The 25,567-nt window shown below is 55.2% G+C and overlaps 1 protein-coding gene across 4 annotated transcripts in view; it reads left to right on the forward strand.

Moving 5' to 3' along the window:
* The window catches only part of CLASP1 (cytoplasmic linker associated protein 1), a 249,987-nt gene extending 231,981 nt beyond the window's left edge, over positions 1 to 18,006 (forward strand). For all 4 annotated transcript variants that reach the window (XM_041000184.1, XM_041000186.1, XM_041000187.1 and 1 more), the window contains 7 exons: positions 1,094 to 1,244; positions 2,614 to 2,857; positions 5,166 to 5,356; positions 6,624 to 6,752; positions 14,774 to 14,980; positions 15,744 to 15,860; positions 17,896 to 18,006. In XM_041000184.1, coding sequence (XP_040856118.1) covers positions 1,094 to 1,244; positions 2,614 to 2,857; positions 5,166 to 5,356; positions 6,624 to 6,752; positions 14,774 to 14,980; positions 15,744 to 15,860; positions 17,896 to 17,982 — 1,126 coding nt within the window. In that variant the 3' untranslated portion in view covers positions 17,983 to 18,006. The remainder of the gene's footprint in view (positions 1 to 1,093; positions 1,245 to 2,613; positions 2,858 to 5,165; positions 5,357 to 6,623; positions 6,753 to 14,773; positions 14,981 to 15,743; positions 15,861 to 17,895) is intronic.
* Positions 18,007 to 25,567: the final 7,561 nt, after the last annotated feature.

Consider the following 25,567-nt stretch of genomic DNA (forward strand, 5'->3'; position numbering starts at 1 on the left):
TATGCGGCAGCCACCCAAGCACTTGGATTATCTGCTGCTGCTTTTCCTAGGCACATGAACAAGGAACTGAATCGGAGCAGAGTGAGCTAAACCCAGGCCAGCACATGTGGGATGCCCGCAGTGCAGGCAGCACGCCCTCCTGGAAGGGCGTTCACAGTGCAGCTTCTGTGAATGCCTCCTGGATGCATGTGACGTTTAAGTTAAGCTGCCTTTGGCTGGCAGCTGCTCCATATTTTATGTTGTGTATACTCATGTGTCCTATGCTTTTCTCTGGTGTTCTCAGAGAGGGACAGTCGTGGCTTTTGTCGTCAGGATCCTCAGACATCTGCAGGTGCTTGTCCACAAACTACATGACACCAAAAAGCTACTGGCGTTTTTTTCTCGATTTCATGTTTTTGCTACACTCACTGTCTGAAGGGGCAGTTGGGATCACTTTTCTATGAGACACCTGTTCTTCGTGCTTTTAAAAGTATTTCTGGATGTCTGACCCTGGGTGTGACTCGTCTTTATAAGAAAAGTTCCAGATGGAAACAGCTGTGAGAGTCTGACATTCATAGCAAGCCCCTAGTTAGACTGCGTGGGAGCTCACTGATAGCTCGAGCTGACTTCAGGTTGGGGGTTCACGCATGTCTGGATTAGAGACTGACCGGCTTGGCCCATCCTGTGGGATCATTTGCTCCTCTCCTCAGAAATGTGTTTTTAATACTAGCTTTATCCCCAAGTACCCATTCCTCTGAATTTGTTTGTACATTTGAGACCAGTAACAATCAAACTACTTTTTTCCGTCTTCGAGATAAGAAAGCTGTTTCTCCACTGTCATCACTTCAGTCACTGGTTGTCACTCTTTGAGTTCTTGCATTCTTGTGGTCACTGCTGTCCCCTCTGGTTCTTGTTGAGGGCTGCTGGAATGTGCCTGGGACCAGATGTGACGAGGAAAGTGTCTCATTGTCCAGTGGTGATCTAACAAGAGATGTCTCATTTTCATTTCAAACCATCTACAGAAATGAAACTCTATACTGCAAGCAACTGATGCCCCTATCTTGATTTTATGCATGTGCCTCCACTTAAAAAGTAAAATATGTTTGATTCTTAGCATGCTGGACTATGACACAGAGAACCTGAACTCTGAAGAAATCTATAGTTCCCTGCGTGGAGTCACGGAAGCCATCGAAAAGTTTAGTTTCCGAAGCCAAGAGGATCTGAATGAGCCAATTAAACGAGACGGCAGAAAGGACTGTGACAGTGTGAGTACCCCCACAGACGGGCCGCTGTGCACCGCGGCCTCGGCGCTTACTTAGGATAGTTTGACTTGATTCTTCAAATTATCTCAAGTTTTTTTTTAACCCATTATTCTTTTATAAACAATTTTTCTCTTTATAATAGTAATAGAATTTTAGAAACCATAAATGAAAACAAAGCCATTCCACCCAGAGAAAATCTACTAAGATTCTGTCCATACCCTTTTCAGCTTTAATTTGCTTAATTTACATCTTAGTTCCTCCTGGGTGATCTTTTGAACATCCCAGTCCTCCCACTGGGTCTGTAGGTCCTTTAAGAAGAAAAGTAGAAGACCAGGGCCCTAAGTGCCAGTGCTGGCAGCAGTGTTACCCCCAGTGGCCCAAGGCGGGAGCAGCCTGGGGTCTCACATGTGCTGCACCCTGAGAAACCTTGGAGGATTGGAGCAAGGGAGGCCAGCCAGTCACCGAGGGCAGGTATTTTATATTTTGCTGTGTATGAAATCTCTGCCTTATGCAAATTCGAAGGCATACAACGGAATAGAGGCTCTTGGGGCTGAGAGAAGAGGGGAGGGAGTTACCACTCAGCAAGAGCAGAAATTCTGTTGGGGATGTTGAGAAAGCTTTGGGCGTACAGAGCAGGGGGCTGTGTGTTCAGCACATGGTTGTGTTCTTGGGAAAGCACAGTGTGCCATCAGCAGCCCCAGTAAACAGTTTGCTTTAGGAGTTACCAGGACGCCCTGGGTCCTGGAGATGTTTCTGCCATCGCTGTGCAGACGCAGGCCTGGGGCAAGAGGGTCTTGTCCTGCCTCATTGCCAGCGGTGAGCCAGTGCTGCCCTGCAGAGGAGAGGGCGCCAGGAGCAAAAGGGTTCAGGGGCTCGAGTGTTGTTAAAGACAGCACTCAGAGCATGCAGGAGAAAGCTTCCAGAAGCACTGAGAACCTGCTCCTTGATACATAGGGAGTTAGAAATACTCCCAAGGACGGCCTGCCTGGGAGGCACTGCACTCTCCGTGGTCCAAGATGAAGAAGTGCTGTGTCTTTCCCTGCCTGAGGGGCACGTGCGAGGACACCAGGAAGTGGCGTGCTCCAGCATGTGTGTCAGGTCGGGCAGGCAGGCCTCAGCTGCAGGAAACTCTGCCTTCCCTTCTAAAGGGACTCCGGGATTTCTCCCTGATGCTATCAGCCCCTTGAGAAATGCGCAGTGGGCCGTGGAGTTGCAAACCAAAGCAGACGGGACACAGGTGTGGGGTCACCAGATGTGGTCCCCTGTGGGTCAGCTTGTGAATTGGGGATGTGCTGCCTTGTCAGTGTCCTGATGGCAGGTGACCCTCTCTGGTGGGTGTTATGGGAGGGACCGACACTGTGCTGTGCTCCAGGTGTCCCGCGATGGCGGAGCTGCGTCTCCTGCCACTGAAGGCCGGGGAGGCGGAGAAGTAGAAGGAGGCAGGACAGCGCTGGATAACAAGACCTCGCTCCTCAACACCCAGCCTCCGCGCGCCTTTCCCGGGCCACGTGCACGAGACTACAATCCTTTTCCCTATTCTGACACCATCAACACCTATGACAAGACAGCGCTAAAGGAGGCTGTGTTTGACGATGACATGGAGCAGCTTCGAGATGGTTTGTCTCTCCTTGTGTGACCTCCCCCGCCACCCCAGCACACACACAGTGCCTTCCATGTGCTGCCCCATCACATTAGCTCAGGTGCACTGGGCCAGTGCCAGGGTAGTGAACTTGCTCAGGAACTCTGCTGAGCATGGGGCAGGGGTGGGGCAGTAGTGGCACAACGGTGCAAAGGCCTCAGTGACCCTGGTTCCCCTGCTTGTGGAGACAGCCAGAAGTCACTGTCCCACTTTGGGTGGTGTCGACAGCGAGTCAGGGAGCAGGGAGCTCCTGGGACCCGCCCTCATAGCAGCTGCATGGCCACATCTTGTGGGGCCGCACATGGGACTGAGTTGCGTGCCATACCTGCCTGCCTCAGCTCAGCAGCAGGGGAGATTGTTCTCATTACAGAAGAAACAGGCTCAGGAAAGTTAGCTTGCATGCCCAGTATACAGTGGTTCATATGGAACACAGTTGGGCCAGCCCTCTGCAGACTCCTACGTGAAGACCAGTCAGCAACTTACTCATTTGCTGAATAAGTATATGTTGGTATGAGTGAATGTTTATCTAGAACTTGTTGGTTTTTCACCTCATTGTTATGGTCACATACCTTGGTTTATTCCAACTTGATGGTAATTTTTTAAAAATTACATAGATCTGTTTTGTTTGAAAACCTGTTTTTGAAGTTTTGGTGAAGATAGAACCGTAACTGGGGCCTCCAAACAGTTGACAGTCACATAGTTCCTGGTCTCAGAGCACACAGGGCCACCTTCTGAAGAAGCGGCCTTCTCCCGGGACTCCCCGGTGGTGGGCTGGTGCTGTGCAGTTCGTGCCAGGGTTACCCGTTCTGAAGGCATGGGTCTTCCTGCTGGTGCAGTTGGCACCTCTTCACCTTTGGCTCTCCACAAAGGTGGAATGGAGACAAGAGTGGTGCTTGTTACTTATTTGCCTCCTGTGTACTAAAAGGCTTAAAGAACAACACGGGGTGACAAGGGAAAATGACGAAGTTCTTTAACACCTCCAACTTCCTTGTGGGTTTGCTCGCCAGTCTTAGAGGCTAAAGAAATATGCACATAAGCATCTTAGTGGTTCCGTCTGGCTTGTGCTTCCACCATGCTCATGTAAAATGTCATCTTCGGAGTGGACCCCTTGTCAAAGGCCATGAGTCCCTGCGAGTGCTGCTACTTGAGGTCCGTGGACTAGCCCTGTGGGATTTGAGGTGACAGTTCTCGAACATACCCCACCCCGGCTACTATCTGCTCATTGTGCTCTGCATGGTGGAGCAGGAGACAGATGCTGCCCAGCTGTGGTGGCTGGAACATGTGTGCCCTGGAAGAGAGGGTGACAGTGTGGGCTAAGCAGAGGGACAGATTCTGCCCAGCTGTGATGGCCCGAACAATGTGTGCCCTGGCAGAGAGTGCCGGAGTCCAGCTCCAGCTGAGTTCGGAACTCGCGAAGGGTGCGTGGATGAGGCATAAAGAGGAAAGAAAGAGACGGACCACTAGGACTTCATGATCATAATGGACAGCGCACAAAAGCTGTCCGCTTTATTTATACAAAATCAGTCAAACTCTGGCCCAGACTTTTTACCTCATGGTCAAGTGGGTGTTTCTAAAGATAACTCTACCATAGTATTACCTAGAAGTTCCTGCTGCCAGTACCTAGAAGTTCCTGCTACAATTCTTATCCTACAATTCAATCTTGTATCACAAAGAAAAGGAGAACTTAAAGATCAAGGAAAGAATGAAAGCCTAAATACAGGTCCCTTGATTAGCATAGGTTCAATGGGGACAGCCAAGACAGTAGGAATAATAAAGGGCCCTTTTTGCAAGATATTGACCTCCAAGCTCAGGCTGAGCAAAAGGTTAACCTCACAATAGCAAATGCCAGGATGGATTAGAATTCTTCCACAGGGTGGTCCGGTGTCCATGCAAAAGAAGGTGGAGCTTAATTCAGGTGGTTGTAGAGACATCCGCTGGGCGGGCCCTGCGGAACAGCGGGAAATTCCTTGTGGCCCTGCCTGCAATGGAACACTCTTCACCCCCTCAAGTCCCTCATATCTACTGCACGGACCCCAACAAGAGAGGGTCGCAGTGTGAGCTGAGCAGAGACTGCTGCAGTGGCAGGGCCTGAGGCAAGCCATGGTAGAGCAAGGGCTACTGGAGGCCAGCGTCATCTTGTCTGTGTGAGGTAGGGGGAGAAGACGGCAGGGGGGACGGGCCCTGGGTATTGCTTCAGGGCTGCTGAGGGCATGGAGGCTTAGCCTGGACAGCAGTGCAGGAGGCAGCAATCACAGGTGCTGATCTCTGCCTTTTCCATTCGCCAGTGCCCATTGACCATTCCGACCTGGTGGCCGACCTTCTGAAAGAGCTGTCGAACCACAATGAGCGTGTGGAAGAGCGCAAGGGTGCCCTGCTGGAGCTGCTCAAGATCACACGGGAGGACAGCTTAGGCGTGTGGGAGGAGCACTTTAAGACCATCCTGCTGCTGCTGCTGGAGACGCTGGGTGACAAAGACGTGAGGCCCTGGGCCCTGGCGGGGGAGGGGAGGGTCGCTGCCAGCCGCAGCTCAGGGCGGTCTGCTCCAAGGGCTGGGCAGGGTTCCCTAGAGCCCTGCTGGCCTGGCACAGGGTCTTTGAGAATGCACTTCTGCCCATGTCTGGGATTTATTTCATGGGCGCTCAAGAAATGAGCCATTCATTTGTTCAAAGGCCCCCGTTTCATGCCCTGTTCCCTGGAATTCTGCCTCAGCACAGCCCACATGGGCTGCGGTCCCAGTAGTCTTGGTCAGTTGAGTGAGTGGTTCTGGAGCTTGAGACTTGTGCCATGAACTTCAAGGTGAAAAGGCTGCTTGGCACCAGGACAGGAGGCCTTGGCGACTTAGCCTGCTTCTGCCTGGGATGGGCTGCGTGTTGGAACCTGTGAGATTCTGCTCTGGAAGGGAACGTCTGCTGCCCATGCCCTGGCTTTGTGGGCAACAGAAACAATGGTGATGGACGTGTGGTCAGGAGCACAGGGCAGGGCCAGGAGGGCTGCCAGGAAGCTAAACCCAGAGCCAGGTGGCTGACTGTGCCCTGGGTCACGATGGGGGAGAAGGCAGGGAGTTTCCTGGCAGACTGGTTGCTTTCTGCTGCTCAGGATTCATGGTTTGGGTCAAGGGTAAAAGTAGAGCTAGAAGAACGATGCAGACAAGGTAAAGCTGGATGTTAGCTCGAGAAGCAGCTGGGCTGCCTTGGGCCCTGTCAGGAGGGACACAAAGTGATGTCATGTGGAGGGCAGGTGTGTTAGTGTGGGGACCAGACAGATAAGTGACAGTCGGGATGTCTTTCTCAGCTCCTTCCCTGAGATTAAGAGTATGTTAGCAATGGCCTTCCTGCAGGAGCCAGATTTTGCCTGACCCCTCAAGGTCTGGCAGACCCAGTGAGATGTGCAGGCAATCATAGGGTCAGGGTCAGCTGCTCGCTGCTTACCCTTGGGGCACATTTTATAGGATAGTCCTGTGAGGAGCTGAGGCTGCCGATGAAAAGGCATGGCCTCTAGCGCGGGCTTGTTCCAGAAGCCTTCATTGGACCCCTGTGAGGCGCTGGGTCCTTGGCATGCCCCTGTAGGGCATGGTCCCTGCCCTCTTGGAGTTTACTGTCTAAGCTCTGAGACCATGTGGCCTGTGCAGAGCCTTTGGGGTGTCCAGGGAATACTAGGGAATCCCAGATCAGTTGCACAGCCTTTCAGGGTGTGGCAGGTGCTATGTACTCTGTGGTCATGGCTTCTCCCTGTCTCATACCCAGCATTCCATCCGCGCACTAGCGCTCAGAGTTCTGCGGGAAATCCTGAGAAACCAGCCAGCAAGATTCAAAAACTACGCCGAGCTAACAATCATGAAGACTCTGGAAGCCCACAAAGACTCCCATAAAGAGGTGAGCACTCCCTGAGCCTGGGGTGCTAGGCAGTTGGGGCTCGGCGTGGGACCCCATAGAGAGCGAATGGTCCTTGCTGCCCTGTGGCAGGCCAGCAGTGCAGTCTGAGGCCAAAGCATGTCTCTGCTTCCTGACTCCCCGAGGCTCCCACAGGCAGCCCTCCAGCCTGTTGGTGGTCGGGGAGGTCTGATGATCTGGCGTGGAAGTGGAGGCTGGCTTGGGGATCGGCTAGGCTCAGAGACAGAGCTTGCTGGCACCAGAGCCCTGGACAGGCTCCTTCCACCTGTGAGCTCAGGGGCCTCTCAGAGTCTCCCGGCAGTGAGAGATCATCAGAGATACCTCTGGCCTGACGCTGTTGACAGTAGGTGCCAGCTGTCCTCCCTGTTCTCCCTGTGGGCTGCTGTCTGGAAAGAGGACACAGTCAGAGGCTGCCCACTGCACTCCTGCTGCCCCCGTGGCGCTGGGAGCTTGGCTGCCGGGTGGGCTCTGTCTGTTGCATGTGGCTGCCCGCAAAGGATAGGCCCTGTGGCAAGCAGCTGCAGTCGGTTTGGGCTGTCCACACCTTGGGTCAGAGCCCTGGCTGTGGTGCTGGCTCCACTCTCTGCTCAGCTGCCTGCTGATGTACATCCGGGGAGGTGGCCAATGACGACTAAGTACTTGGGTCCCTGCCATGCACTGGAGAGCCCCAGATGAAGTTCTGAGCCCCTGGCTTCATCCTGGCCCAGCCCCAGCTCTTCCAGGAGATGGGCTTTGTCTGTCAGTCTCTCTGCCTCTGTTCTTTATGTACAGAATAATCAGATATATATTTTAAAATTTCCTCTTTGAGTAAATAAAAGTAAATTGAGCACTGTGACTTTTTTAAAACTTTGTCAGAGGCCCCTGAGAATTATAAGTTATCATCTGTTGTCCATTTCCAGTTTTCTTGGAAGATCTCATTTTTCTTTTCTCTGTAAAATGAGAACTTGAAGAGAGATGGTTCTTAGTTAAGATGCCCGAGGGAAAAGAGCAGAGAATGTCTCCTGCTTTAAATGCACATGCCAGCAGGCTTCTGTAATCCCTGTGCCCAGGGGTACCCGGTTGCTGCCTCCTTCGCCTGCTGGGGCAGGTGCAGGAGGCCCTGCTCCAGGGTCAGTGTGTGGCAGGCCTGTCTGCTTTGTAGAGTTATACTTTGACCTTGACCATGCCGTAGCATGTTCTCTGCTAGAAGCTACTGACTCAGGTACCTGGAGGCTTAAGCTGCAGGTTCAGGTTTTAATTTTAAGGCTTATTTTTTATGTATTTGAAAGGCAGAGTTGCAGAGAGAAGAGAGACCGTGCTTCCATCCTCTGCTTCATCATTTCCAGGCCAAAATCTGGAGCCAGGAACTGCTTCTGGTTCTCCCATGTGTGGGTGTGAGGGCTCAGGTACTTGGGCCATCTTCTGCTGCTTTCCCAGGCACATTAGCAGGGAGCTGGGTCAGAAGTGGGGCAGCTGAGACCCACACTAGTGCCCGTGTGGGATGCCAGTGTCACAGGGCAGAGGGGCAGCCAGCCTCGCCACAGTGCTGCCTCCTAGTCTGTGCTATTTTAGCCAGTCTGTCTCATTCCTTGTTTTTGTTTTTGAGGTCAGAACGATGCAAGGTGCATGAGGTTTGTGCTGTAGCCATTGTGTTCCATGTTAAGAGGCATGCAATACTTCTCTGATAACTCCATCTTTTCATCATGCTCGTAGTTAGCACCCCAAACACAAATGGTAAAAGACCCAGTTGCCATGTGGCCATTTCAAGGCGTGGGTATGTCCCTCTGGGGGCGCTGTGCTCCGATGTCCTCGGGGAGCTCACAGGCTTGGGCATAGGAGGGCCCGGCGAGCTGTGAGAGAGCCAGGCACAGACGTCACTGCCACTCTGGCCAAAGAGCTGCACTGAAGGGACCCCGGGGCTGGCCAGGTCGGGGCTGCTGGGCCTCGGCTTTCCTCACCCGGTAGCCGGGGCCTTTAAAGGAGCAGCATGCATGGGACCTGCCTGTCACACTCCACAGCAGGCAGGTCTCCACAGCACACAGGCCAGCATGCCTTGCACACAGTGGAAGTCTCAGTGTCGGTTTCTCTAGTTGTCAGCTTAGTACTGTCTTGACAGACCCTGTTGGATGTGTAAACTTCGCTTTATTATCTGGCTCCTTTTCTGTCTTCTTACAGCATGTTTCACGGGGTGGATGTGGTCTATGGTTTTGTGGTCTATGGTTTTGGTGGCGCTTATAGATGCTGCTGAGGGCAGAGGTCTTGAACCTGAGCCCTTGCCTGCTCCTTTCATTTGGACTCTGCTGATCTAGAATCTGTTAGTCAGGCTGGTATGACTCTGCTGAACAACAGAGAGAGGATTAATGTGGCCAGAAGGTTCTGGGGTCCCATGCGTGCCCACTCAGTTCCAGCAGTGTTGTCATTCTCACCCCAACCCCTTTGCGGAACGACTTCAGAAATGGGCTTTCAGCATCGCTATCTCGTGCCATATGATACAGCTCCGCAAAGCCACCTTCACATGACCTAGTTCCGAAGCACCATGTCTTAATAGATCATTTTCCACACCTCGAAGGCAAGAATCCATGCTGCTCCCCGTCCCGAGGCTGTCTGTGTGGTTGAGGTGCTCCCCATGTTGATGATTGGCACCCCGCCCCCAGTGCAGTGCCCGCTGGCCTTCCCGCCTCACCCAGCAGGTGGCACCAGTCTGTCCCTGTGGCTGAGGCTCTGGGCCCTGCTGCATTCCCACCCCTGGCTTTGCTTTTTTTTTCTTTTTAACTCCACCACTTGTCCATAAGAGAGCCAAGTCAAACTTGGTGAACTGAAGCCATGCAGTCCAAATTTTAAGAACCCCTGTGCTCTAAAGGAAGAAACTTTATCCTTAAGCAAACATTCATCAAGATTCTGAGTCATGACCTCATTCTTTTCCTTTTTTCAAAAGCTGAGTGTGAAAGGCCTGCTGTCCCTAGCTAGACACTAGAAACTTTGGTTCACCTTGAAAGGGAAGAAGCCCTGTGTTGCTGACAGGACCCTTCCAGCACGGCAGAGTTGGGGCGCGTTCTGCTCCTTGAAGGTCAGTGGCAGCCCAGAAGTCTGTGTGACTCAAGTACAGCCCAGCACCACTTACTCAGCCCCCATTTACTAAGCAGCAGTGTCTCCCTTGCTTTCTGTGGCCCTGTTTACTTTTGCTCTCTATGTACTTACATTTATAATCTTCGCTTCTTAGGTTACATAGAACACAGGGGCAAAACCTCAAGTTGGCTCTGTTGAGGCAGCTTGCCAAAGCCAAGGGCTTGGCATGTGGAGGCAGCTGAGAGCACTTCCTGCCCAGCCGAGCCCCAGTGGCGAGGGAGCTGGCTTTACATCTGCCCCTTCCCAGCCATGACGGGCACCTTGTCTCAAGCAGGCGCCCAGTGAGGGCGACACTGGAGTTCCTGGGGCACCCTAGAGACTGAGGGGACAGCAGGAGAGAAGGGGTCCCAGTGTTGAGTACTCTGGGGACAGGCTGTGCTCCTTTCCTTTCAGCTTCTGCCGACCTTGGCCAGGGGCCTTCCACGCTTCCCTCTGGACCATGATGCCTGCGAGACTGTCCTGTGTTTCCTGTGTTTAGGAACCAAGGCTTGCGAGTGCCACACCTTTCTGACTGGCACGCACAGAGTTCCCACTGCCACTGCTTCTCACCTTGTCTTTACACGGCTGTGTGTTGCTTGGCCAGGTAGATGTGTGACTGTGTGCCCAGCTTTCTCAAGCATACACACTCTTGAGTGAGTGAGGTAAAGCTGCCTACTGCTGGTAACAACAGCCTGATGGGGCTTCCCAAAGACCTTGACAGCTGAGGCCCAGCGCCTGCACACAGGCTATGGTCGGTGTTGCTGTTACTGATGGCTGAGGCCCAGCGGCCTGCACGCGGACTGCTGTCAGTGTCGGTCCTGCCGACGGCTGAGGCCCAGCGCCTGCACACAGGCTGTGGTCGGTGTTGCTGTTACTGATGGCTGAGGCCCAGCGGCCTGCACAGCTCATGCCTTTATACACTCTCCTTTGTGGAGAGTGTTGGTGCAGGTCAGTGTGGTGTGTAGACCATGGGAAAGGAGATGCTGCAGGGCAATGAATGTAAGAAGCATTGATTGGGACAGAAAGATGATTGCGCTAGGCTCCCACCTTCCAGGAACTTCTGTCTGCGAAGAGAAAACTGTGTGTGGCAACACGTGTCCATGCAGTGCTGCAGTGTGCGTTCGGGTGCTTCCTGGAGGCACTGGGGAGGTGAGAGTATTGTGAGGGTGACCTGGCCCAGCAGGTGAAGGACATGTGGGAGAGCCGTGATTGGGCAGGGCACTCAGGGTGAGGCAGCAGCCAAGCCTTCCAGAGGACTGGCTGGCTAGTCAGCAGCAGCAGCTCTTGGGCTCCCTGAGTGTGTCTAGGAGCCAGGTGTCCATGGGGGGACCTGTGGGGATGGCACTCAGCCCTGCCACTGCCAGGCAGCTGCTCTGTCTGGGTCATACTCTCCACAACCTCACAGGAGCTGCCTGTATGCCTGGGTCTCTCTCCATGGCCTCGCAGGAGGCAGCTGTGTGTGTGGGTCTCTGTCCACGGCCTTGCAGGAGCCAGCTTTGTCTGGGTCTCTCCATGGCCTCGCAGGAGGCAGCTGTATGCGTGGATCTCTCTCCACAATCTCGCAGGAACCAGCTGTGTGGGGGGGTCTCTGTCCACAATCTCACAGGAGCCAGCTGTGTGTGTGGGTCTCTGTCCACGATCTCGCAGGAACCAGCTTTGTCTGGGTCTCTCCATGGCCTCACACGAGGCAGCTGTATGTCTGGATCTCTCCACGGCCTCGCAGGAGGCAGCTGTGCGTGTGGGTCTCTGTCCACGGCCTCGCAGGAAGCAGCTGTGTGTCTGGGTCTCTCTCCACGATTCGCAGGAGCCAGCTGTGTGTGAGTCTCTCCACGGCCTCATAGGAGCCAGCTGTTTGTGTGGGTCTCTATCCAGCCTCGCAGGAACCAGCTTTGTCTGGGTCACTCTCTTCACACCCTCACAGGAACCAGCTGTGTGTGGGGGGGGTCTCTGTCCACAATTTCACAGGAACCAGCTGTGTGTGTGGGTCTCTGTCCACGGCCTCACAGGAGCCAGCTGTGTGTCTGGGTCACTCTCTCCATTGCCTCGTAGAAGGCAGCTGTGTGTCTGGATCTCTCCGGCCTCGCAGGAGCCAACTGTGCGTGTGGGTCTCTCCAAGGCCTCGCAGGAGCCAGCTGTGTGTGTGGATCTCTGTCCACGGCCTTGCAGGAAGCAGCTGTGTGTGCGGGTCTCTGTCCACGGCCTCGCAGGAGCCAGCTGTTTGTGTGGGTCTCTATCCAGCCTCGCAGGAACCAGCTTTGTCTGGGTCACTCTCTTCACACCCTCACAGGAACCAGCTGTGTGGGGGGGGTCTCTGTCCACAATTTCACAGGAACCAGCTGTGTGTGGGGGTCTCTGTCCACGGCCTCACAGGAGCCAGCTGTGTGTCTGGGTCACTCTCTCCATGGCCTCGCAGGAACCAGCTGTGTGCCTGGGTCACTCTCTCCATGGTCTTGCAGGAGCCAGCTGTGTGTCTTGGTCACTCCACGACCTCTCTGGAGGCATCTGTGCTTTGCAGCTGGAATGTGCCAGGCTGGTTGAGGGGGCTTTCTGAATCCTGGAATTAAATAGGCAGGTTTCTGTGTAACAGCAGGAAGCCTCGCACTGAGCAGGCAGCTTGGGGCTGGAGGATGGAGCTGAGGTTTGCCTGCTGTTGCTCTGCATATCCAAGAAGGGCTGATGCACCTGCTGAGGCAGCCTTTCTTGGGATTACAGGTCCACCAGGGCTAGAATACTTTCATGAGATCTGTATGGAAGAAGCTGTATTTGCAGAAAGAAAAAAAAGAAATCAGTGGGCTTCCTTTAAATCAAGGTTGGGGAACTTCCAGCCTATGGGCCACATATAAGGCCTTTGAAATCATTCGGCGTGGGCCCTGGCAAGGCAACCACCAAAATTCCATAACTCTGGAGCAGGCTGTTTTTCAGTTGATGATTGTGTATTGCCCATGAATGATGTTATAAATATCTAAATGACCCTTGGCAGAAAAACGGTTCCCACCCCAGCAAACAGCACTTTGGTGGAGTGCAGCAAGATGCCATAAATGCTAGGACTGACCTGGAACTGCTGATGAGAGCAGTTCTGCTGGCCATACTGAGGTTCCTGGGAAGGCTGAGCCTGCTGCCTGGAGGCGCCAGGGTGGGTTGCTGTGCTTGGCTGGGCCACGACCCAAGGGACTCCAGCAGGCATGATCCCTGTAGGAGCCCAGGGGAGCCTTCTGTGCAGCTTGTCCTCCCTTCCCATCTCAGGCCTCCCCACCCCCAGCCCACTGGGCTCACCTGTGAGAGCTCTGAGTTTAGGCCTGACAGACGGGAGCTCCCGAATCGGCACTGGGTGAACACATGCAGCAGCAGTGTGAGTGGGGCAGGAGGAAGGGGGAGAGGGAGACGGATGCAGGGCTGAGGGCCTTGGGAGCTGCCAGGGAGTGGACGGATGGCTCTTCCCCACCATGGTGCTTCCATGTGCATGGCGAGCCCAGGCCCAACTCAGGCTTGGTGACACCTTCTGATTTGTGTGTGGCATTGCCTTAAGCCAAAGCAGCACACATGCTGGCACCAGGATCCAGAGCAGCTGGTATACTGTGGAGGCATCAGGGGCCAGAGAAGTCCAAGTGGAGAATTAGTGTAGTCTGTCTGACAGACAGGGCGTGCGTGCTGGCCACCCGCAACAGGCGGGAGAGGCAGGGACCACAGTCGTTGCTGCTGTGCTGGCTTGCATTAGCCACCAGCACAGGGCGCCTGGTGCCAGGGCTTGGGGGTGCTGAGGGCTGCCCCTGCCAGCTTCCCTGGGCCATAGGCTGCAGTACTCACTTGCTCAAGTGGAGGCTGTGGATCTATTGACTTGTTGTTCACTTACAAATAACCTGCGCTCCAAGCAGATGTGGTGTTCTGTGGTGCTAGAGGACAGGTGTTGGCCAAGTGTGGGCAAAGCCCATGAGAAGCAGCCTGCCAGCCCCAGAGGTGCCACCTTCTGAGGGAGCTGAACTCGGTAGCATGGAAGGGATACCCTTTGTTGTTCCACAGAACAGGGATGACCTAGGGGCCCACAAGGCACACCCCTGCAGCACACGCTGGTCCTGCCCCTCTAGGGAGAGGCCCCATGGCCCCAGGGTTGAGGCAGCCAACCTGCAGTGTAGCCTCTGAGTGCACATATCACTCATCCACCCATGTGTGGTTCGGGTCCCCTGGGTCGGGCCCCTCCTGGTCATCTCACATGTTCCCTAGCTTGTGCATGTGCTCAGCTCCTCACATCCTTTATGCTGCTTACCAAGGCCCCTGTGCTACCTCCAGCAGCCCATCTGCTCAGAGCCATGTATTGTTGCCTTAGTAAGACTGGGCCGAGCTGCTCTGAATAGTGGAACATGGTGGCCAGGCGGGAGGCCCAGTCCAGGGCTGGCAGCGGGAGAAACGGCTCATTTTCATTGTGCTTCCTAAGAAAGACGTCTCCCCAGGGGTCAGAGGTGCACTTTCTTCAAAGTGGAAAGCAAGGGGTGGCGTAAACACAGATCCCTAGGCAGCCCTTCTCACCGGAGGCGCTCAGGGCCGCACTTCTGCCAGCTGCCCTCCACTCTGCACCCTGGGAAATGTGTCTGGGGTCTGTCCCTCGCCTGGGTATTGGGTGTCCCCTGGCCCCCTGAAACCATTTGTTAGTTCTCCATTTCCGAGAGCAGAATCTCAGCCATCGGAACCATGGAGCTTCTTGGGCTCAGGAACATAGCTAGCTGGGTCCCACCTCTGGCCAGGGCCTGCCTCTGCCCAGGTCTGTGGATTGGGTAGCAGCCATGCTGTTAGGCTTCTGCTGCCAGGCCGCACCTGGACAGCCTCTCTCGGTCTGACTCTTACCCTACTGTGAGTCTGCATGGGGCTGAGCGGCAGGTGGTGTGCCCTGCCAGGGCCCTGGCACTGACCCCAGCACCCGGTTGCAGGTTGTGAGAGCCGCTGAGGAGGCCGCGTCCACATTGGCCAGTTCCATCCACCCCGAGCAGTGCATCAAGGTGCTCTGTCCCATCATCCAGACGGCTGACTACCCCATCAACCTCGCCGCCATCAAGATGCAGACCAAAGTGGTGGAGAGGATCGCCAAGGAGTCCCTGCTGCAGCTACTGGCGGACATCATCCCGGGCCTGCTGCAGGTGAGCCCAGCAGGAAGGCGTGCCCTCCCCTTGGGCCAGCTTTGTTTACTGTCAACATGTTTGGGTCTTTTTTGTTGCTGCCTATCTCAGTGTGGCCCCAGCGCTGGTGGAGGGAGTCAGTGAGGGTGGGTCAGACAATGGTCTGCTTACTGCAAACAAGTTGGGGCCTAGAGCTAGATGGGGGTGGGGGCAGGAATCCAAGGAGTGCAGCCAGCAGGGATGTGGTTGCAGCAGGCAGGGAGGTATCACTGCCCACTTGTTGACTGCTGTGCTGGGCCTTCACCTCTGCCTGTCAAGGGCTGGATTTCTCACAGGCAACCCCATCCGGATGTGGGGTGGTGCAGGGTCCAGCTGCGGGGGGACATAGACCCTGGGACAGACGGGGCTTTGCCACAAGAACACATGGAGGCATTCCAGTGTGTCTGGGCAGTTACACAAGGACTATGCTTTACCTGCAAGTCCCTTCCCTCCCCACCGTCTCTCCTCTCCCTGTGTCTCTCCTCTTTCTGTGTGTCTGCTCTCCCACAGTGTGCTGTGGGTAGCAGCAAGGAAGAGGTGCCGTGGAGAGGGGACTGCTCTGCCCTTGGACTGTGTCATGCTGTGCCACACGCCAGGCTTTGCCATGCGGGCATGAGAGTGCTCTGGGCTCAGCTGCTGGCCTAGGACTCTGTGCCCAGGCGGTGCCTAGCTGCTCAGAGGCCGAGCTTGGAGGCCTTGGTGGAAACACTGAAGAATTCGATTTTTGTGTTTCTTGGCTGTCTAGGGTTATGACAACACGGAGAGCAGCGTGCGCAAGGCCAGTGTGTTTTGCTTAGTGGCAATTTATTCCGTAATCGGAGAAGACCTGAAGCCTCACCTGGCACAGCTCACGGGGAGCAAGGTATGTGTAGGGTGTCGTGGGCTGCCAGGCCAGGCTCTGTGCACGTGCCCTCTTCGGGAGTGGCTCACCAGGCCTCATCTCCCCCAGAGCCTTCTCGAAGGTGAAGTGGGCACCCCAGAGACATGCACATTATTGTAAGGAGATATTAACACCATGCAGCACAGTCTATTTCAGGTTTGTGGCGGGGAGGGGGGATTGAAAACACAAAATCATATTTCTGGTTATGTGTATTAAAAATTTGTTTGTTCAGTCAGACGTCTTTGTTAGTCAAAAGCAAGCCCACTGCAAATGACCTAGCCTTATTTGAAATGTTTCCCTATTGTGTTTCCAGAATGTACTGTTCTTTGGCCCGTGTGTGTAGGGTGTGCCTTGCAGACCGCTGCCTCCCTCTGTGCTGCTTCTCTGTGGGCAAGGCCTTGGCCCCCACCCCCCCCCCCCTTGCTTGCCATGGGACACTAGGGGTCTGTCCTTCCTGCTGTCAGAGGGACGATACCCCAGAAGGAAGGGCAGCTTTCATCGGAACCTAGCTGGGAGCCTAGAACCTAGAGGACTCGGCAGTGCCCTGGTACTGATTGGCCAGAGGGGGTGAGGCAGGCAATGAGTGAGAGCAAGATAGCCAGAGGGAGTGAGGTGGCCAGTGGGTGGGAATGAGACAGGCAGTATGTGGGAGTGAGGCAGGCAGTGTGAGGGAGTGAGACGGGCAGTGTGAGGGAGTGAGTGAGGCAGGCAGTGTGAGGGAGTGAGGCAGGCAGTGGGTGGGAATGAGACAGGAAGTGGGTGGGAATGAGACAGCCAGAGGGAGTAAGACAGCCAGTGGATGGGAGTAAGGTGGCCAGTGTGAGTGAGGCAGGCAGTGTGAGAGTGAGGCGGGCATTGTGAGGGAGTGAGAAAGCCAGAGGGAGTGAGGCTGGCAGTGGGTGGGAGCAAGGCGACCAGAAAGCTGTGCCTGGTGGATTCTTGTTCATTCACCTGCTCTATCCAAGTGGCTTCTCACATATTTTCTACAAATGCGAGTTTCTGTTGATTCCTGATATTGGACGATTATCACCAGAATAGATTAACTTCATGGCATTCCTGTGGTGCTGCCTGCTGCCTTACACTCTGTGTGTTCTGGAGCCTCAGGGCTCCAGCCGAAGGCAGGTGGGTCCACAGCTGTGGACGTGTTCCGCTGTGGAACGTTGCCCAGGCTGAGCGTGTGTGCTTCCAGCCTAGGAACTGGCCTCAAGGAGGCCTGGTGTGTGGGAATCAGGGGGCAAGCCCACCACTAACCCTCCTGGGCAGCCTAGAGCCCCGTGTCTTCAGGCTCAGCCACCTGGGTGAGAAACACTTGGAAAAATGGCATCTGTCATGGACTGGCATGCTTTAAAAATATTTATTTGAAAGCATTACAGAGAGAGGGAGAGACAAGAGAGGTGTGATACCTACTGAACTACTCCCCAAAGGGCTGCAATCCCCAGGCACTGGCCCCAGGCTTTTCTTACATTTGCTAAACACAGTGTGAAAGCTACTTCCACAGCCCCTATGTCGTTCTGTGAGTCACTGGAGCCAACTCGAAGCCCATAGGGAGATGTGTGGGGCTGCATCACTTTGTGTCAGACTGTGCCACCTAAGCTTAGGGTGAACGTGAGGTGTGTCATCCAGTTTTGTCCCTGGAGTTTGCTGAGGGGACTGTTTGCCCAGTGCACGCAGGGCCGTCGGTGGGCGGGGAGAAGCATGGGGTGAGCATGGAGTGGGGTGGGCCTCAGTGGCAGGAATGCAGTCACCTCCACGTGGGTGGGGGTGAGAGTGTTGCACTTCAGCCCTTCCTCTTCCTCGCTGTGACAACACCATGGCCTCGCTCTGCTTCTCCAGTGGCTTGGAGGAAGCCGCCGGGCCCCGTGTTCTGCCGCAGCGGTGGGTCGAGGCCTACAATGTGTGGCAGGCTCCCACCCTGCCATATCCACCATCAGGCAGGGATCAGGGGACCTCTCATTTTCTCGTTCTCTCCTCCCATGGCCTTGCCTGCCAGTTGTTTACTCCTTTCTTCTCCTTCCAGATGAAGCTGCTCAACTTGTACATAAAGCGAGCCCAGACCACCAACAGCAACAGCAGCTCCTCCTCAGATGTGTCCACACACAGCTAATGGCGGTACCCACACACAGCTGATGCCTCGGAGACCTCTCCCCGCCCCTCCCCGGCTGCCCAGGCCGCACAAGGAGGCCCGCCGATATTTATTACAATCAGTATTTTGGTCCCTTCCAGCTTTTGTGTAGAATCTTCCTGGTGTTGAATGTAAAGACAGCAAGCCTGTGCTGCAGCCATCACACAGATGCAAGCAACAGGAACTGGAAAGAGCCATACTTGACCCCATGTTTGCTGCCTGCCAAGACCCCAGACATGAGTGGGGTGCAGTGTTTCCACACAGAGCACTCCCCAATACCGAGGAGCCTGTAGGCTGGTCTTGGTTCTCCAGGCCATAGAGGTGGGGTGGGGTCTCCTTCATGTTCTTCCTCCTTGGCATGCGAATTCCCCGAGTGTGGCCTGTGCGGGGGCAGTGTGCCTGTCTGCATCAGAGCCCATACGGTGACTGATGGTCTGTCTGCACTTAGTGCTTTGAGACCCAGTAAGAAGAGGCGAGAGGCCCTCGGTGTAGACATTGAGCACTGGGTGAGTGCAGCCCGTGGCGTCGCATGGTGGGCTGCCTGGCATGGACGCAGGAGAGAGCGACACCACCCCTGGCTCCCCATCCCAGGGCACCCATGTGAACACTCTTCACATGCAAGCCTGAGGCAAAAGCAAGGCTAGGGGATAAGGGACAGTACGAGTTAGGGGTGCCTGCAGCACCACCTGCCTCCTGCCCCGCAGGCTCAGCCGGAACTGCGTGCTTCCAGAATGTTCTGTCAGCCTAATCACAGCTCCCTGGCCATCTCACTTCTGACGTCTGTTTAATTTGGGATTTAGAGCAAAGAAGAGTCTAGAGAGACCACAGATCAGAATCATTTCTTACAATTTTGTAAACCAAAGTACTTCCTTGATTGTTGAAATGGTCATTGCTTATGGATCAAGGAATGGCATTTGGCAGCAAGACGGGACCTGGAGCACACTCCTTAGAACCCACTTCCTCTGCTTGCCCAAGGAGCCCTTTTCCCGCCTGGCCTGGTCGGATACTCTGACAAATGTAGACGTAGCGTGGCTCGCTAAGGTGAGCTCTGAGACGGTCCCGAAGCCAAAGGGTTGATCTTAACGCAATCATGGCGAGTTCTGTTCTCTTACTGTTCTGCTTCACATCTCCTGACCTGATTGTTTTTCCCACAAGGAAAATGATTCTTTTGGTGTCCTGTCGGTGAGCTGTTGCCCACTGTACCCACTGGGCTGAGCACGGAGGCTTGGCCACCTAAGTGTGGCTTCTTGTCCCGGTTTCGATGCGTCTCCTCCGATCCCCAACCTTCCCGGCATGCGTGGGAAGAACTGAACAACAGCTACCTTACTTGGAAATAATGCACTGAAAATGAAGGCCTTGCAGCAGCCAGGACAGTGAGGCAGGCCCACTGCTTGTGTGTGTACCTGCGTGTGTGGAGGGGTGTGTCACCCACAGAGCTCAGGGTGTGTGTGTGCATGTGTGTGTGGAGGGTATGTCACGGAGCTCAGTATATAAGGAGCGTGTGTCACCCACAGAGCTCGGGGTGTGTGTGTGCGTGTGTGTGCATGTGTGTGTGGAGGGTATGTCATGGAGCTCAGTGTGCATGTGTATGTGTGTAAGGAGCGTGTGTCACCCACAGAGCTCGGGGTGTGTGTGTGTGTGCATGTGTGTGTGGAAGGTATGTCACGGAGCTCAGTGTATAAGGAGTGTGTGTCACCCACAGAGCTCGGGGTGTGTGTGTGTGTGTGCATGTGTGTGTGGAGGGTATGTCATGGAGCTCAGTGTGCATGTGTGTGTGTGCATGTGTGTGTGGAGGGTATGTCATGGAGCTCAGTGTATAAGGAGTGTGTGTCACCCACAGAGCTCGGGGTGTGTGTGTATGTGTGTAAGGAGCGTGTGTCACCCACAGAGCTCGGGGTGTGTCTGTGCTTTGTGCATGTGCGTGGAGGAGTGTGTCGCACATGGAGCTCCACTGCTGCTGTTTAGGGGACTGCGGGGCCATCTCCAGGGTCGAATCCTGAACACCACCTCAGCTCACAGCGTGGCTGGACCAGGCCTTGGGGAGAGGGAAGTGCCATTTGCTTGTTCATGTTTCATTGCCAGGTTCCTGGAGCCTTCACTGTCCCACTGAGTTAATTTATGAGTCACTTGGCGCCTGATCCGAGCAGGATCGTGCCCCCCTACAGCCCCAGGGAGTGGAAGGTCTCGCACACTGCCTGGCATCCTCACAGTCAGTACTCACCAAGGGCTAGCACAAACACCAACTGGCCCAGACTCCGGCCTCCCCTCCCCGCGAGGGCTCGCTCAGCTGCAGCTGAGCCTGCTGCCTGCGTGCCTGCCCACCTACCGCCGCGCCTCACGTGCCGCCAGCACCTCACTGCGAGGGGGGCCGTGCTGGCCACTGCCCTGCACGGCTCCTGCTGAACCACCGGGCCCTGGAGAGCGAAGTGCCCCAAGCCATGCTGGCCTCCTGGCTGCCTGACTCTCCAGGGCCCCTGCCTCCCCTGCAGATACAGCATCCATGGTTTGCTTTCCCTGCCACCTGTTGCTTGTCACACCCCAAGGAGGAACGTGGGAGCTTCGCAGACAGTGCCGCCCCACCTTAGCTCCTAGGCCTGTTTGGAAACAGCGGTTAACACTCCAAGAAGCAAGTGCCGCGACAGCCCCATGGCGCTGCGTCCACTCGCATGGCCCCACGGCCCCAGGTTGGGGGTTCCCTTGGTTTTTGGGTTTTTTTGGGCTTTTTCATGTTACATCCATATCTGTATTTATATCTTATTTGTTTCACTTTCAAGTGTATCATGGCAAATGTACAGACTTTTTTTGTTAATAATGTGCTAGAATTTGCTAAAAAAGAAAACAAGAAGAGTCCCTTTTGAGTTTGCCCTAGAATAAATGAAATTTAATTCAGCTTCCTGGTCTAGTGCTGTCCAACCCATTGCTATGCTAAGCCCCTGCCATCTGGCCACCAGAGACTGACCTGTCTGGCTGGGGTGCCCTGGGGCTGTGGCCTCCCTGCCCTGGGCCCCACCTGCTCCGCTTCGCAGTGGGACCTGGAGCTGCTAGCCCAAGTGGAAACAGGAGGAACCCAAGACATGGCTGGTGGGGCGCTGTGAGAGCAGCTGGCGCCCCTGTAACCATGACACTGAGCAGGGGCTCCCTGGCTGCCTGGAAGCTGCACCCTTTCTGCAGTCTTCCCAACTTTTGCGAGTGTGCAGCCATCAGCACTGGGCCAGTTCTCTGTGTAGTGATCCAGTCGACCCAGTAAGCACCTGCTCCCCGCCCACTGGACTGCCAGTCCCTGCTGCCTGCTGCTCATTTCTGGGAAGGTAATGAAGCCCAGACACGTGAGCAGTCACCCCCACTCCTGCACCTATGGGGACAACCTGAGTGCAGGCAGGCAGATGGGACCCTTCTCACCTGAAGCAGGATGGTGGGCTGTGGATGGGCAGTAAGGCACAGGGCTTGTGGTGTGTCTAGCCTTCGGGGCATCTTTCCTCTCTGCTGCAGGGCTGGGCTTCCTGGGGAAACCATTGGTATTTACATGAGGAAGGCACTCCCCTCTCTGAACGTGGATCACTGACCTGATGCTGCATCCCCCCCTCTGAACTTAGGGTCCCCCAACCTAATGCGTCCACCTCTGAACCTGGGACCCCCAACTGATGCTGCATCCCCCTCTGAACCTGGGGTCCCCCCATCCGATGCCCTGTCCCCTCTGAACCTAGGGTTCTCACTTGATGCTGCCTCCCCCTCTGAACCTTGGATCTCCCCACCTGATGCTATAGAGCCCTCACTGCTCTTATGCTAACATGCTGCTTTCCCCTGAACCTACTCCCCTCATCACCTCTGCTCACTGGGGCTCTTGGCTACTATTCCCCTGGCCCTTCACTTCCAGCCTTGCAGCCCTCCCCCCTACCACACACACCCCAGGAATGTGACCCAGGAGCAGCCAGTCCCTGCCTGCCGGCTTTCTGCCAGCCGCGCACCCCTCCCCCCGCGTCATAGCCTTGTGCACACTGCAGGGCCCACTGCCCACAGCTGTCTGCAGGCACACACATACCTAGGCTTCAGGTCTGAGCACCCGTGGCAGCTTCATGCCTCCCTAGGGAAGAGTCTGCACTGACCGCTTTCCATCATCTCCTTAACAGTTGTGTCTCATTTTGCACCTGCCTTTGGGATTCACATAGAACAGCACAGCGAAGACATACAGAGATGGGAGAGGGGCCTGGCATGATAGCCTAATGGTTAAATCCTCAGCTTGCATGAGCCACATGGGTGCCAGTTTGTATCCTGGCTGCTCCACTTCCCAACCAACTCCCTGCTTGTTGCTTGGGAAAGCAGTCGAGGACGGCCCAAGGCCTTGGGACCCTGAACCCACATGGGAAGACCTAGCTCCTGGCTTCAGATTGGGTCAGCTCTGGCTGTTAAAGTGGGTACTTGGGGAGCGAATCAGCAGACATAAGCTCTTTCTGTAAATCTGACTTTTCCAATAAAAACTTGATCATGCTGCTCATGGCCTGCTTCCAGCAGCAGGGGGGGCCCCGGCTCCCGCCATTGTCCACATGGGCAGTGATGCCAGAGGCCCTGCTTTGCCCATGTCTCCTGAGGGCCTGTTCCTCGGGGCATTTTCTACAGGTGTAGGCAATGGGACCACGTAGACACACCCAGAGAGGCAGGCAGACTTCCCAGACAACTTAAATGCTGGAGCCAGACCAGCTTTTTTAATCTTTATGTGGCCACAAGCTTCGTCTGGGTCTTCCACATGGGTGAACAACCCAGCACATCAACAGGGAGCTGGATCGGAAGTGGAGCAGCCAGGACTCAAATCGGTGCCCGTGTGATGGCGGCTCCAGTGCCACAGGCAGCTGCTTTCGCCACTGTGCTGCAGCACAGGTCCTCAAGTCAGCGTTCCCCCATAGAAGCACAACGTGATTGGGGTTGTTAATGGCCCAAGTGCCTGGCAAAAGCATAAACACCCTGCGGAGGAAGATAACATCATCTGGGCTACGACAATATTTGTCCACTGTTTTCAGGTACACTGCGCAGTGTGCAGTGAGCGGTAACCCGCTACAGGAGGCCGCTGATGGATAAAGATCTACATGTGTTGGAGCTTGTGGAATTGTCAAACACAGACTTCTATCAGCTGTAGGGCCTTCAAAGGGAGGGACACAATCAGCAGTGTCTGCAGCAGCCAGACAGGAAGCCAGAAAGCCCGCACAGTGTTGGGGGCCTGTAGTGTGGGATGTGGGGGTGCTAGTAGGAGGACCAGCATGGGACTCAGAGGCGGAGCTGGAGCAAGCGCGTGAGACAGGGGATGGGGTGGGGGACGAGTGGGAGGTGGTGGGGTGCGGGGTGAGGTGGGGTTGTGATCATGGGACATGGGGGAAGGAGGAGGGATGCAGGGCTAGTGGTGGGAGGACCAGTGTGGGACACAGAGGCGGAGGTCGGATAAGAGTGTGTGACTAGGGGGTGAGGGTGGAGGATGAGCTTGGGCTATGGGGTGGGGACGCAGGGTAAGTGGGGGAAGGGTGTGGTACTGGGGTGTGGGTGGTGGATGAGTGCAGGATGCGGGTGGGGCGTGGGACTGTGATGGTGGGGGGTGGGAGGATGGGCAGGGGACGCGGGTGGCGGAACGCAGGGCATGGTATCGGGCGGACGGGCTTGGGACGCGCGGGTGGCGGAAGGCACGGCATGGTATCAGCTTTCAGGGACCCTTGAAGCTGAGCATCCCTCCCCGGGAGAGAAGGCGGAGAGGTGGCCTAAGTGCATTTCTGACAGAAAGCCCTCGATTAGCAATGAGGTTTTCAGGACCTGCTCCATCATAAACCGAGGAGCGCGTGTCCCTGATGCAAGTGCTCACCCCTTGTAGCAGGCATTTGTTACTCCGGCACCCCACTGTGTCATGCGGTATCCACATGCCAGGCTGAGTGCCAGCCCCTAGCCTCCGAAGGAGTGACACATCCAAACGCCACCCCGCTCGCATGCTGTCCTATGGGGTGGTGCAATGAGGAACACTCCGCAAAGTGCTCCAAAGGGCTAGTCTGCAGGGACACAAACGAGCATGTGGGTCCAGAGACAGGAGGCACCCCCAACCTGGTGGTGTCTGCACATAGAGCCAGGGGCCTGGGCATACGGGCTGGGTGAGGTGACAAAGGGCTGACAGGGCCCGGACCTCTCCCCAGCAAGCCCTCCCTGCAGCTCATTCTGAGCTGGGGTGTGTGTGGCCTGTGCCCTGGGAAGGGCTTCAGTGTTCTCCCGGGAGCAGTTGTCCAAGCCGAGCCTAGGCGCATGTGCCATAGGACTCAGCCTGGGGCAGTGGCTGCGCAGTGTCCCAAGTGAGGCTGTCTGCACTGAGCTCCTCGCAGAGCGCAGAGGGAGTGGGCACAGAGGCCCCTTGGGCATCAGGGTCACATCCAGCTGCCCCATCCCTTCCAAAGCCCGGAGGAGGGCGGAGCTTGCTTCCAGGGTAAAGTCACTGTGACCCCAGGCTGCAACCGGGAAGGGACAGTGGAATTCTGGCGCTGTCCTCGGACAACAGGCTCACTGCCGCACCAGTACCGGACACCAGCCAGTATTCCCACCAAATAAGAGCTGAAGCGACCTGCACTTCAGCTTCTGTGTCAAGGGGCTTTAAAACTCCCTTGCCCGTCTCTTCCTGGCTCTCCCTCCTCTGTAGCTCTCGCAACATGGGGAAGGGAAGCCCATGACCAAAGTTCCCAAAAATAAAGGCCATCTAAATTTTTTTCTAGATGCAGCTCTTGTGTTTGCCCTGGTGGTCGGTGAATCTAACCCAACTGCCCTCTCTTCCTTCCTTTTCATCTCCCTCTTTCTTCTCCTTCTTCAATGTATTTTTTTATTTGAAAGGCAGATTTTACAGAGAGAGAAGTTGTGTTGTGAGGTAGGCAACTAGTTCAGGGTCATGAGCTTGGAAGTCATGCTTCCCTGCCCATGTCCTGCCTTCCTACCCACCTGTCACGCTCACCTTCCATCTGCAGCCTGAGAGGGGGTGGTATTGCCTTGCTGTGTAGCCACTCCCCTCTCTAGCCCCCATAGGCCACGACAGGGAGAGGCTCACTCTTGGTCATGCGCTTCCGTCACTCTGGCACTCCCCACACCTGCTTGCTCTCTGGCTTCCAGTGGACAGACTCTGAGGACAGGGAGCCCTTGAACGTGACCCCTGTGTGTCTGTATTCCTCACTCTGTTCACTGCTTGGGCGAGTGAGGGAAAGTGGTGATGCTAAGATGCTTTGTATTTCTAATGTGTGAACTATTGGGAGTTGGAGGAGAGGCGAGGCCTAGCAGTAGTGGAATGTGGGCAGAGAAGCCAGGGAAAGCTGAGTGTCTGCAGCTTTGTGAGTGCGTCCAGGTTGTTGGCTGAATGCCTCTTAGTGTAACTTACATTGCTGGGGGAGCTGGGACACAGGGCTTCAGCTTAACAGATGGACTTGAGGGTAATGACCATTTGTTCTTCTTGGGGTTATGACTGACTGGATTGCCATATAGATTTGTGATTTGCTATTTCTAATGGGCCTTCCTTGTTATCACCAAGCTTGGTTAATAAAGACTCCTTGATAAACCTTAGACATGC

This window comes from Ochotona curzoniae, unplaced genomic scaffold (genome assembly GCF_017591425.1).
Source record: "Ochotona curzoniae isolate NIBS_2020 unplaced genomic scaffold, NIBS_Ocur_1.0 scaffold_2217, whole genome shotgun sequence".
Classification (NCBI taxonomy): domain Eukaryota; kingdom Metazoa; phylum Chordata; class Mammalia; order Lagomorpha; family Ochotonidae; genus Ochotona; species Ochotona curzoniae.